General features: G+C 41.7%; 1 protein-coding gene across 2 annotated transcripts in view; it reads right to left on the reverse strand.

The window, feature by feature from the left end:
• The window catches only part of kremen1 (kringle containing transmembrane protein 1), a 166,137-nt gene that overhangs the window by 11,054 nt on the left and 140,180 nt on the right, over nucleotides 1-14,903 (reverse strand). The window contains exons 7-8 of one of the 2 annotated variants that reach the window (XM_061903995.1): nucleotides 12,996-13,199; nucleotides 2,608-2,692 (exon numbers count right to left, since the gene is read on the reverse strand). In XM_061903995.1, the coding sequence (XP_061759979.1) occupies nucleotides 2,608-2,692; nucleotides 12,996-13,199 (289 nt within the window). Of the gene's footprint in view, nucleotides 1-2,607; nucleotides 2,693-12,959; nucleotides 13,200-14,903 lie in introns of both variants that reach the window. The other variant, XM_061903986.1, reaches the window with a different exon arrangement.

The following is a 14,903-nucleotide window of genomic DNA, read 5'->3' on the forward strand; positions in this document are numbered from 1 at the left end:
TTGCCTGACTGCATCCGGCATCACCATGCCCAGCAAACGTCACACTTTCCTGTTATATCTCACTTTCTATATCAGTAGAAGCATTTAAGTCCCATCTTAAAACTACTCTAGCCTTAAAATAGACCTCCCTTTTAGACCAGTTGATCTGCCGTTTATTTTCTTTTCTGCTCTGCCCCTCTCTCCCGTGTGTGTGTGTGTGTGGGGGGGGGGGGGGGGATCCAGTATGGACTGGACTCTCACTATGATGTTAGATCCACTATGGACTGGACTCTCACTATTATGTTAGATCCACTATGGACTAGACTTTCACAATATTATGTTAGACCCACTATGGACTGGACTCTCACTATTATGCTGGATCCACTATGGACTAGACTCTCACTATTATGTTGGATCCACTATGGACTGGACTCTCACACTATTATGTTAGATCCACTCGACGTCCATTGCACCGGTCGCCTTAGGGGAGGGGGTCCCCACATCTGCGGTCCTCTCCAAGGTTTCTCAATGTCCCACTGGATTGAGTTTTTCCATGCCCTGATGTGGGATCTGAAACAAGGATGTCGTTGTGGCTTGTGCAGCCCTTTGAGACACTTGTGATTTTGGGCTATATAAGTAAACATTAATTGATTGATATATTGTGTTTTGGAAAAAGGGTGTATATTTTAGTGTCACGGAAGAGTTAGTGCTGCAAGGGGTTCTGGGTATTTGTTCTGTTGTGTTTAAGTTGTTTTACGGTGCGGATGTTCTCCCGAAATGTGTTTGTCATTGTTGTTTGGTGTGGGTTCACAGTGTGGCGCATATTTGTAACAGTGTTAAAGTTGTTTATACGGCCACCCTCAGTGTGACCTGTATGGCTGTTGACCAAGTATGGCTTGCATTCACTTGTGTGTGTGAAAAGCCGTTTATATTATGTGATTGGGCCGGCACGCAAAGGCAGTGCCTTTAAGGTTTATTGGCGCTCCGTACTTCTCCCTACGCCCGCACACACAGCGGCGTTTTAAAGAGTCATACATTTTACTTTTTGAAACAGATACCGATAATTTCCGATATTACATTTGAAGGATTTATCGGCCGATAATATCGGCAGTCCGATATTATAGGACATCTCTAATCGCAACCTTTAATTATGGGTGAGGAACATATAAAAATAATGAAAAATAATTTTTTTACAGTATGGATAACAGAAGTATTTAAGTGAGAAATGGTGTACATGTGCATTATTTTTAAACAACCGTTTTTATATTTTAAATGGAATTACTTCCATGTATAGTTCCAATAAATTGCATCTATTTATGTATTGTATGGATATGGCAATGCAGGAAACATTTAGAAAAAATGAAATAGCTTTGAGTAAAATGCCACAAAAAATGTTTTTTAAATTGAATAACATTTGTAGATTTTTTTTAATTCAATTTGTCCAAGAACCCATATTTCAGGGAGAAATATGCATACTAGGATTAATAATGGCCCTGCGATGAGGTGGCGACTTGTCCAGGGTGTACCCCGCCTTCCGCCCGATTGTAGCTGATATAGGCGCCAGCGCCCCCCGCGATCCCAAAAGGGAATAAGCGGTAGAAAATGGATGGATGGATGGATTAATAATTAAATATCTAAATGATAAAATCTTTAATCAATTCCTTCATCCATTAAGTTGGTCAACAAAAAAAAGTCCACATCTTGATTATTGGGGGTGACAAAAAAATAATGTAAATTACAAAAAAAAAAAAAATGTATCTTATTGTCAGGTTTGTAACTGACAGTTTGGTCATGTTTTAGTTTTTCCTCTGTGTTTGTCTTATTTCCTGTCAGCGCCCTTATTTTGTCTTGATTTCTTGCTGTTATCCCTGAGTGCTGTTTCCCCTCAGCTGCGGCTGATTGGCACGGGGCCACACCTGGTGTCAATCAGCCAGGTGCTATTTAGACCTGCTTGTACCTCCACTCTGGGCTGGATTATTATCATTACAACTTGTAGCTCCGACCGTTTGTACCTGAACCTGTAGCTGTTTGCAGCGTGCTGTCTTTTTTGTTCCTCGTCTTCTAGTTCCTGTTCCTGCCATCCTGTTTCCTGTCTCCGAGTTCTTGGTTTGTTTTTTGCCTTAATTTTTGAACATTAAATTATGTTTTCCTGCTCAATGCATGCCGTCATCTTTGCATCTTGGGGTTCGTCACCAACACAATGTGACACTTATATGATAAATTAATTGTGAATTATATTTATATAGCGCTTTTCTCTAGTAACTCAAAGCACTTTGCATTGTGAAAGCCAATATCTAAATGACATTTAAAGCAGTGTGGGTGGCACTGGGAGCATGTGGCTAAAGTGTCTTGCTCAAGGACACAACGGCAGTGACTAGGTTGGAAGAAGCGGGGATCGAACCTGGAACACTCAAGTTGCTGGCAGAGCTGCTCAACCAATCGAGTTATACCGCCCCATGCCCGTAATGTTGACCAATTGTAGCAAAACAGGTGGATTGTGTCGTTCTGTATATATATTTCACTTCTTTTTCATTATTTATCGTCTTGAATCCTTCGAACTGATCAATTGATCATTTATTTCCACCTTAAATACATTTATATTTATTTGTATGCTGACGCCATACTTACTTGACGGTGATGTGCAGCAGCAGCTTGGCTACCATGGCGACCACCGTGAGGATGAGGAGGGCGGCCAGGGCATAGATGGTCCACACTGCAACACACACACACACACACACACACACACACACACACACACACACACACACACACACACACACACACACACACACACACACACACACACACACGGTGTAATTGTTATAGCCGCGGCCATTAGAAAGATCAGAAATTGCAGCGGAAAGAAAAGAGGAGGAAACATCTGCTCGAAAAGCTTTTTGCAGACAAAGTGTCAGAGAGAGTTGATGCATTTTCTTCCACAGCTGTGTCCGCTCAGTAAGTTTGCACTGCTTTAGAAGAAAACATCACAACGTCAGAGTTAATGTCCTGATACCGTACGCCCCCCCGACTGATGCATCCAGTAAATGAAATCAAACAGCCTGGAAGCCAGTTAAACATGCGAGTCCTTTTATATGAGGAACCAAACTTGCTCCTTCACCTCCAAACACTTGAATTAGCCCTGCATTAAGCAGTAGGACCATGTGACTAACACCAGCCAATCAGAAAATAATAACTATTCATATTAACTTCTATTATTTATATGTATAATACAAACAATAAAACTATATTGAAAACAATTAAAAAGTATATTATAGTAATATGTAATTTTCTTGGCTTTATTTTGTCAACAAAACTACTTATAATCCAGGGTTTCCCGCAGCGCTTTGTTGTGAATTGTGAATTATATTTATATAGCGCTTTTCTCTAGTGACTCAAAGCGCTTTTACATAGTGAAACCCAATATCTAAGTTACATTTTTTTAAACCAGTGTGGGTGGCACTGGGAGCAGGTGGGTAAAGTGTCTTGCCCAAGGACACAACGTCAGTGACTAGGATGGCGGAAGTGGGAATCGAACCTGCAACCCTCAAGTTGCTGGCACGGCCGCTCTACCAACCGAGCTATGCCGCTAGGCTGTTATTATGTTAGATCCACTATGGCCTGGACTCTCACTATTATGTTAAATCCACTACGGACTGGACTCTCACTATTATGTTAGATCTACTATGGACTGGACTCTCACTATTATGTTATATCCACTATGGACTGTACTCTCACTATTATGTTAAATCCACTACGGACTGGACTCTCACTATTATGTTGGATCCACTATGGACTGGACTCTCACTATTATGTTAGATCCACTATGGACTGGACTCTCACACTATTATGTTAGATCCACTATGGACTGGACTCTCACTATGATGTTAGATCCACTATGGACTGGACACTCTCACTATTATGTTAGATCCACTATGGACTGGACACTCTCACTATTATGTTAGATTCACTATGGACTAGACTCTCACACTATGAACTAGAACCACTGTGGACTGGACACTCTCACTATTATGTTAGATCCACAATGGACTAGACTCTCACACTATGAACTAGATCCACTGTGGACTGGACTCTCACACTATTGTGTTAGGTCCACTATGGACTGGACTCTCACACTATTATGTTAGATGCACTGTGGACTGGACTCTCACACTATTATGTTAGATCCACTATTGACTAGACTCTCACACTATGAACTAGATCCAGTATGGACAGGACTCTCAAACTATTATGTTAGATCCACTATGGACTAGACTCTCACACTATGAACTAGATCCACTACGGACTGGACTCTCACTATTATGTTAGATCCACTATGGACTAGACTCTCACACTATGAACTAGATCCACTAAGGACTGGACTCTCACACTATCATGTTAGATCCACTATGGACTAAACTCTCACACTATTATGTTAGATCCACTATGGACTAGACTCTCACACTATGAAGTAGATCCACTATGGATTAGACTCTCACACTATGAACTAGATCCACTATGGACTGGACTCTCACACTATGAACTAGATCCACTGTGGACTGGACTCTCACACTATTATGTTAGATCCACTATGGACTGGACTCTCACTTTTATGTTTGATCCACTATGGACTGGACTCTCACACTATGAACTACATCCACTATGGACTGGACTCCCAAACTATTATGTTAGATCCACTATGGACTAGACTCTCACACTATGAACTAGATCCACTATGGACTGGACTCTCACTATTATGTTAGATCCCCTATTGACTAGACTCTCACACTATGAACTAGATCCACTAAGGACTGGACTCTCACACTATCATGTTAGATCCACTATGGACTAAACTCTCACACTATTATGTTAGATCCACTATGGACTGGACTCTCACACTATTATTTTAGATCCACTTTGGACTGGACTCTCACACTATGAACTAGATCCACTGTGGACTGGACTCTCACACTATTATGTTGGATCCACTATGGACTGGACTCTCACTTTTATGTTAGATCCACTATGGACTGGACTCTCACACTATGAACTAGATCCACTATGGACTGGACTCTCAAACTATTATTTTAGATCCACTATGGACTAGACTCTCACACTATGAACTAGATCCACTATGGAATGGACTCTAACTATTATGTTAGATCCACTATGGACTAGACTCTCACACTATGAACTAGATCCACTAAGGACTGGACTCTCACACTATCATGTTAGATCCACTATGGACTAAACTTTCACACTATTATTTTATATCCACTTTGGACTGGACTCTCACACTATGAACTAGATCCATTAAGGACTGGACTCTCACACTATCATGTTAGATCCAATATGGACTAAACTCTCACACTATTATTTTAGATCCACTATGGACTGGACTCTCACCCTATTATTTTAGATCCACTATGGACTGGACATGGGCGGCATGACGTAGTGGGTAGAGCGGCCGTGCCAGAAACCTGAGGGTTGCAGGTTCGCTTCCCACCTATGGACATCAAAGTCGCTGCCGTTGCGTCCTTGAGCAGGACACTTCACCCTTTGCCCCCGGTGCCGCTCACTGGCAGCCACGCTTTTGTCAGTCTACCCCAGGGCAGCTGTGGCTACTGATGTAGCTTACCACCACCAGGTGTGAATGAATGATGGGTTCCCACTTCTCTGTGAGCGCTTTGAGTATACTATAACAATAGAAAAGCGCGATATAAATCTAATCCATTATTATTATTATTATTACTATTATGTTAGATCCACTATGGATTAGACTCTCACACTATGAACTAGATTCACTATGGACTGGACTCTCACACTATTATGTTAGATCCACTATGGACTGGACTCTCACTTTTATGTTAGATCCACTATGGACTGGACTCTCACACTATTATGTTAGTCTGCCTTAACAACAAAGAGCCACCGCCTTAAGTCTTAAAAAAAAAAAAGTCTTAACAAGCTGCTCTGCTTAGTTCTGCCTCTCTCAGTACATCTCTGCAGCACCCAGCATTGTCCCACCCACACAACCATCTGATTGGTTGCACGTAAAGCGCTAACAGCCAATCAGCAGTGCGTACTCAGAGCGCATGTAACAAAAGGTGTTTTCAGCAGGTAAGGCAGCGGACTCTCCCCAAATGATAATAAACACCTCCCAGTCAAGTACTAGTAACATCACTATGAGCCCGTTGACGTTCTAGAAACAAGCGGCAGCTCAGCTCGCTCGCAGTCCTGGCTTGAGGTGAAGGCTAATTAGCTATTAACGAAACGTTAGCTCACTGTGCGGTGTGTGTGTGTGTTACAGACAGCAAAGCCCTGTCTGTCTGAGAAAAAGACAAGCAATATTGACTTACAGTTAAAAACTAAGTTATTTCACTTGACCTTTTTTAGTGTCGATTGAGGTGTGTTGAAGCAGCAAAAAAGGACATTGTGTTAAATGAAGAGTTTCTGTCTCTGAGTGTCTATAAAAATGTAAGTGCATCATAAAGTCTACATGAACTCCATGGTGTTCAGGGATGAATAGTCTTTCCTAGTGCTATTGTACTATTTTTTCAGCTGTAGTTACATTAATCATTAGTAATGTAGCAGCCTAGTTTTGAATGGCAGGGTGTCTGCTATCACATGTTGATACAAATGTAACATTTACATAATACAAATCAACTACAGGCTTCCCAAATGCTGTGATAAATTAAACAGAGACCCCAAAAGGGACAAGCGGTAGAACATGGATGGATGGATGGATGGAGTTGAGCATATGTCAGCATGTGGCCCCACCTTTAACTCTTTTTTTCAAAAGCTTATTGCAAACCCTTACTTACAGTAAGTCATTAATTTGACTTTGTAAGTCATTATTTTAGTATCTCAGGTAACTAGGACTGTTTTGTTTTTACTTTACGGAAAAAATATCGCCATTCAGCAAATGGAGCTGAAATCCCAACCAAAAGTTGTAGGCTTCTTCACGCAACGAAGCCGGCCTACTTCACCACAGTCTGTAGTCTATTACCCCAAAGACTGTGGTGGCAGCGACGAGGTGGAGACGTAATGGCGACAGGCTGAGTTACACCGATCCTTACACAGAATTATCCTGAATCCGTCCCAATACAATTGCCTTTTTTTTTTTTTTTTTTCGTAGTTCTTCGCTATCAATAACATCATCCACAAATCTTTCATCCTCGCTCAAATTAATGGGGAAATTGTCGTTCTCTCGGTCCGAATAGCTCCCATTATAAACAATGTGAGGACGTAAGAAGCCCTCACCCTTGTGACGTCATCGTCTGCTACTTCTGGTAAAGGCAGGGCTTTTTTATCAGCACCAAAAGTTGCGAACTTTATCGTCGATGTTCTCTACTAAATCCTTTCAGCAAAAATATGGCAAAAGTATGACACATAGAATAGACCTGCTATCCCCGTTTAAATAAGAAAATCTCATTTCAGCAGCAGGACTTTAACTTGGAAATTTTACACACAAATCTAACTACAGTATTATATCCGTAGAGGCTTAAAATAATAACATGATTTATTAAAAATGTATTATAATTTTATTTATTTTGTGGCAGCGAAGAAAGTGCTGCCCGAGGGTCAGTGGGAGACTGCGGCTTGTGTTTATTTATACTGCAAAACATTATACAAACACAATAAAAATTAAAGCTGCAAGCAGCGATGGACTGGACAGAGTATATATGGAAGTGACTGAGTAGAGGGAAGTCTGGGCTTCCCAGATATAAGTTAAAACAACACACTACTTTGTATTATATTGTAGTTTTTACCTTCCATAACGTGTCTACTGACAGATATAAGTTAGAACTACTTAGTATTATAAATGTTGTAGTTTTTATATTTGATAACGTGTCTACTGACAGATATAAGTTAGAATGAAAATACATGGTTACGGCTAGTAGCTACTATTAGCAAACAGATAGACCTACCAACTCGGCGCATAAAAAGTGCAGATGACCTTAAAACGCCACAACAGTCAGGCACCATATGTACTGTAAGTACCCAAAATAAAGACTCGACATACAACGAAATTCAATCGTTGGCGGAAATAGGATTAAAACCCAATGCTAACCGCCCATTGAAAATACATGGGTACAGCTAGTAGCTACTATTAACAAACAGATAGACAGATAGTGTTAATATCTTAACATCGACACACTCTCTCGTCGCAACTCGGCCCTGATGGTCGGCACCTATAAGTCTACAATTAGTTGTACAATGTTGGACGGTTGTTTTTACGATATGCAGGCAAACGACAACTTTAAAACATACCGGCTTACTTATGGCACCTGGCAGCCATCTTGGTATAGACGAACACAGTCCCTCCCTCACGAATGTTGGTGCGTGCGCACCAGCAGCAGACGGGAAAAAACGGGAAAAAAAACGCCTCCCTCACTGTGTCTGCGCACGGCGGCCGTCTTTGAAATGGTTTTCAGCGCAGCGGTACTTTGAGGGCTGATACAATCAAAACCGTAGCAGTAATTAAAACTCTTTCATCAACTTTTAATCAGAAGGGTTCAATCCCTCTCCTGTGGTAGTTTGAAGTCGACACGACAAACGCCCTCAGAGGAGATAATGTTTGAAAAAAGGTGACCGGTTTTTACAAAACTTTTGTTTTGAAAGGGGAATTGCAAAATTCCTGTTGATTTTTGCTGGGAGTTGTCGATATATGAAATGTATGTCTAGGTGAGACCTACATATAGGTTTTTGTTTCATGTCTCTATGACATTCCTACTGAAAGTTACAGGCAGTTTTGTCTGTGTTTTCTAACTAGGAGCAGTTTTGTCTGTGTTTTATTCCCAGGGGGCGCTACAGCGCAATTTTGAGTTTTAGGGTTAGGTATTTTGATTAGATCGCAATTTTCGCCAGTCCTGATGTGTGTGTCCAGTTTAGTGAGTTCTGAAGCATGTTAAGGGGGTCAAATTACAGCTCAAAGCTGCGGAATAATAATAAAGAAAGAATAAAATGCTAGAAATTCAATAGGGTCCTCTGTCCCAAAGGGACATTCAGTCCCTAAATATACAGTTAATATATATATATATATATATATATATATATATATATATATATATATATATATATATTTTTTTTTTTAAGCATTTTTAGAAAAAAAAAAAAAAAAAAAAAAAACATCAAAGTGCATTGTTTGATTTTTCTGTATGCGGACCTCAGTGGAAGAACTTGACAACGCCAGAAGAAAATTGTTAAATAATCTTAATGTTCCAAAAAGCAAATATAACTAACATTTACAAATGAACATCTAATTGTGTCCGTGATGACATGATATGGCCACCACAGTTGCAGGATGGCTGGAAATGTAATCCCTCACTAAAAAAGACCAGCGACAATTGTTGGCCAAGAGGTGTGTTGCCATGGCGATGGACTAACATCACCATCACTGTTCAGAATGTTTCCAAAAAACAAAACCCTAGCTTCACAACATCCACGTCGAACCAAAACAGATTAAAAACCAAGTGTTTTTTCTGGACGCTTTCCTTCTCGCTGATTACAAATTCCGACGCCGTTCCGTGCGAGGACGTGTCCTCCTAATGCCCCGGGCGACGACTTTGACAGCAACCATCTTCATTGATAACCCGTTTGACGTCAGGAGGAGACGCGTAGGGGGGGTTGTGGTCCACATGACGGGAAATATTTGTATCAACTTGTACCTGCACAGTCTAACGAGGTGCAACTCTAAAACTCTGCAATCACTAATATAGAGATTTTATTTTGGATTGATTCTCATGTACTGAGAGGTGTTCCTAATATTTTGACCACTTCATGTTGCCAAATGGGGCGTCTCCAACACGTTGTTGAACAAACAAACAAACAGACAGCTAGTTAAGTGCGCTTATAACATGTGGATGACTACAATTTTTGTGCGTATTTTTGCGATAATGTTTACATCATGAAAAGTTATAGCAAATTAAGTACGAACAAGATAACAATTTTACGTCATAATCGGTTTGTTTACATTCAGAGTGTTCAACAATAATAAACAGAAAACTAAAAAAACACATTTCTGTATAGATTCATGGATTAAGAGTTCGACTGGAAAAAGGAAACAGCACATTAAAATCCGGATAAGATCTTTTTTTATCCGTCAATTGTGTATCTTTGCAGAGATGGGACTGTCCCTCCATCCATCCATCCATCTTATTCCACTTATCCGTGGTCGGGTTGCAGGGGCAGCAGCCTAAACAGGGAAGCCCAGACTTTCCTCTCCCCAGCCACTTGGTCCAGGTCTTCCCGGGGGATCCCGAGGCGTTCCCAGGCCAGCCGGGAGACATAGTCTTCCCAACGTGTCCTGGGTCTTCCCTGTGGCCTCCTACCGGTCGGACGTACCCGAAACACCTACCTAGGGAGGTATTCGGGTGGCATCCTGAGCAGATGCCTGAACCACCTCATCTCGCTCCTCTTCATGTGGAGGAGCAGGGACTCCTCCCGGATGGCAGAGCTTCTCACCCTATCTATAAGGGAGAGACCCGAAACTCATTTGGGCTGCTTGTACCTTTGATCTTGTCCTTTTGGTCATAACCCAAAGCTCATGACAATAGGTGAGGATGGGAACGTAGATCGAGCGGTAAATTGAGAGCTTTGCCTTTCGGCTCAGCTCCTTCTTCACCACAACGGATCGATACAGCGTCCGCATTACTGAAGACCCCGCACCGATCCGCCTGTTGAACTCACCATCCACTCTTCCCTCACTCGTGAACAAGACTCCGAGGTACTTGAACTCCTCCACTTGGGGCGGGGTCTCCTCCCCAGCCCGGAGATGGCACTCCACCCTTTTCCGGGCGAGAACCATGGACTCGGACTTGGAGGTGCTGATTCCCACCCCAGTCGCTTCACACTCGGCTGCGAACCGATCCAGTAAGAACTGAAGATCCTGGCCAGATGAAGCCATCAGGACCACATCATCTGCACAAAGCAGAGACCTAATCCGGCAGCCACCAAACCGGATCCCCTCAACGCCCTGACTGTGCCTAGAAATTCTGTCCATAAAAGTTATGAACAGAGCCGGTGACAAAGGGCAGCCTTGGCGAAGTCCAACCCTCACTGGAAACGGGTCCGACTTACCGCCGGCAATGCGGAACAAGCTCTGACACTGATCATACAGGGACTAAGTACTAAGTACTTATTCTAAATCGAGTTCAATAAGCCCAGCTAGGGCCTTAGGAGGTTGGTAACAAACACAAAATGACAAAAAAAACAACAAATAAAGTTACTATCAAAAGCAGTACTAATTAACCCTTTGTTAAATGCTTCTGCTGTTCCTACAGTTGTGTGTATAACACAGTGTTTGTCAACCTTTTTTTGAGACAAGGCACATTTTTTTTCCATAAAAAATTCCGGAGGCACACCACCAGCAGAAAACTTTAAAAAAATGTAACCCCACCAGGTCATGGTGCATTATTTTGTTGATGTTTTCCTGTGTGTACTATTTTAGTTCTTGTCTTGCGCTCTTATTTTGGTGGCCCTTTCTGTTTTGTTGGTGTTTTCCTGTAGTAGTTTCATGTCTTCCTTTGAGTGCAATTCCCCGCACCTGCTTTGTGTTAGCAAGCAAGGCTATTTGAGTTGTGGCTATCCTTCTTGTTGATTTGTCATGTCACGTACGGATGTTCTTTGTGGACGCCGTAAGTTTTCGCTGTCGTCCATCATTTTTTTTCTGTTTACTTTGTAGCCATTTCAGTTTTACTTTCACTTTGCATAGCCATTTCCTTTTCTTTTTGTTAATTTTTGGTTTAAAGGCCTACTGAAAGTTACTACTACCGACCACGCAGTCTGATAGTTTATATATCAATGATGAAATCTTAACATTGCAGCACATGCCAATATTAGTTTACTAAATTGTAAATTTAAATTTAGCGCCGACTTATCCTGCTAAAACGTCGCGGTATGATGACGTCACGCATTGTAGAGGACATTTTGTTCCAGCACCCTTCCCAGCTATAAGTCGTCTGTTTTCATCGCATAATTCCACAGTATTCTGGACTATTGTGTTGCTGAATCTTTTGCAATTTGTTCAATTAATAATGGAGGCATCAAAGAAGAAAGCTGTAGGTGGGAAGCGGTGTATTGTGGCCGCCTTTAGCAACACAAACACAGCCAGTGTTTAATTGTTTACATTCCTGAAAGATGACGGTGAAGCTTTACTATGGAACAGAGCGGTCAAGCAAACACGGTTGGATTGGACCACACACACAAAGTACAGTGTACTATGCAGCGATCATTTCGAAAGATTGTGTTTCGAAGAGGGTCCCTTGCGGAGGGCAGAGATGGGAATCGCCACCACTCGTCGACTGGTGCTGAAAAAAGGTGCGGGGCCGACCTTCAGGTTGTACAGGTAGGACCATATAATCTCACTAAAACACTAGTAACACAATAAGCAGATGTGAGGAGCTCCACAACCCATGACGTCACGCGCACATCGTCTGCAAGGCTTTTTTATTAGCGACCAAAAATTGCGAACTTTATCGTCGATGTTTTCTACTAAATCCTTTCAGCAAAAATATGGGAATATCGCGAAATGATCAAGTATGACACATAAAATGGACCTGCTATCCCTGTTTGAATAAGAAAATGTAATTTCAGTAGGCCTTTAAGCATTGGATACCTTTTTACCTGCATGTTGCCTTCCGCTGTGATTTGCATATTGGGATCACAACAAACCATCCTCGTTTCACCCGACACGTTCCGATTTTTACAAAGCAATGAACAACCTGCTGCCACCTACTGACATGAAGTGTTACGTGGTTACCCTGTCGAGTTCTACACAGCACAGACACTAAGCAACGGCACTTTATTTACAGATTATAATTATTGATTTGCAAAATTTGGGACCAATTAGGTGAAGTTGCGTAATTTCCCACGTCACAGTGGTTGAAAAACACTGAAATAACGAGCAGGAAGTAAAGAGTAGAGAAGAAGATGGAGGTAGAAGTAGAGAGGTGGTATGGTGGAGGATGACTGGGACATACTAGCGCTGTGGGTCTCGCCGGGTCCAGCCCACTGACCTGGCATGTTGTGCTCCGGTTTGCCGGGGCTGGACGTGATGACGTAGAGGATCTGCGTGGAGCGTCCTTTGGAGGTGAGGTTGGACCTGTCGGTGACAGCGGCGGGCGGCTGAGGAGGTGCCACTGTGCTTCGGAAGCTGCCGTCGCTGTCCTCCGTCGTCTCGCCGTTCTCCTCCTCTTCCTCCTCACTTTGGCTCCTCAGCGCTGCAAGGAGACAGAAGAGCGTCTGTTGGAATCATGTCTCTCGGCAGAGCGAGGCCCGGGCTTTCTAGTGTGCGAGCCCACATGTGGCGGCCTCGCCACACAACCTTCAAGCGCTCCTTTTAACCTGCTGAGAGCACCAGATGGCCACCGCGCGCCTCATAAAACAACAGCTTAACTCATTTGTGGCCTCCCAGAGGAATGCTGGATGCCTAAACATTTACTGACTAACACACACACACACACACACACACACACACACACACACACACACACACACACACACACACACACACACACACATACACACACACACACACACACACACACACACACACACACACACACACACACACACACTCTCTTGTATTGGTTACCTTCTTGAGACCTCCGAATAACGCCTGCCTCCTTAGGACCACCCTTTCTAGATATATAAAGATTTGTATTTGCAACATTAATAATATATACATGCTATGCAAAAATAAAAAAGTATGCTGTGAAAAATGAGTTGGAATTTCACAAGAAAAAGATCACAATTTCACAAGAAAAATTTTAAGAACTTTGGCAGTATTATAACAAAAGTCGTCATGTTACTCAACGCAAGTCAGACTTTTACAAGAAAAACGGAACATTTGGGCAATGTTATGATAAAAGTGGGAATTGTACTCAATAGCAGTCACAATTTTACCGAGAATCGCTTAACATTTTGACAATTTCAGGAAAAGAGTCATACTTTTACTCGACAAAAGTCACAATTTTATAAGAAAACTTAAAAATGTCGGCGATATTATAATAATCATCGGAATTTTACTGGACAAAATGATGACAAAAGTCATAATTTTATTCAAAAAAAGTCACTGTTTGTGGAGAGACGCAGCCAACGGGCCGACAGCGGGCGGACAGAGGCGTTCCGGACCAGAATGGAGGCCAGAAGGCGGGGAGTCCGTCACACTGTTATATATGAATAACTAAAAAAAATGCCAATAATGTGATAAAAGTGAGAATTTTACATGACACATGTCACCATTTTGCATTAAAAAGTAATAATTTTACATTAAAAAGTAGTACTTTATGAGAAAATATCGCAATATTACAGAAACAGAAAGAATATGAGAAGTTGTTGCCAAATGTATAAGAAAAAAGTCGACACATTGTGATAAAAAGACTGCTTTTAGTTCATTCATTTTGGAGGGATGATTTTGTTTGTAAATCTTTTTTAATCTCCATTATTTACTTCAAGTTATTACAGTATGTCTCTATACACAATATTTATTTTTTTAAATCAATTTTGGCCAAAGGCGGCGCATTTCAATTTCTTGTCAAAGTTAGTTTGTGACGAACCCCAAGATGCAGAGAAGGAGGCAGGCATTGAATAGGAGAACATAATTTAATAAAACACTAAGACAAAACCGAACAAAAGAGTACAAACAAAAAGCGCGCACAAGGCGGATAACAAACTAAAAGAGCTACCATAGGAGCTAGAAAACAAAAAGAGCTTAGCATGGAAGCTAGCAAAAACAAAAGGGCCTAGCCTGGAAGCTAGTGAGTAGCGAGCAGGAAAACAGAAGTCGTACTTGTAATATGAAAACAAACTGGAAGCAGGGAACAAAAAACCGTAAGCTACAAACATCTAAAGAATATAGCTTACCGCTACGCTGCAATGACAAGCCCAGTAGGAACGACAAGTGGAACTGATATTGACACGAC

The sequence above is a fragment of the Nerophis ophidion genome, linkage group LG01 (assembly GCF_033978795.1).
Source record: "Nerophis ophidion isolate RoL-2023_Sa linkage group LG01, RoL_Noph_v1.0, whole genome shotgun sequence".
Lineage (NCBI taxonomy): Eukaryota > Metazoa > Chordata > Actinopteri > Syngnathiformes > Syngnathidae > Nerophis > Nerophis ophidion.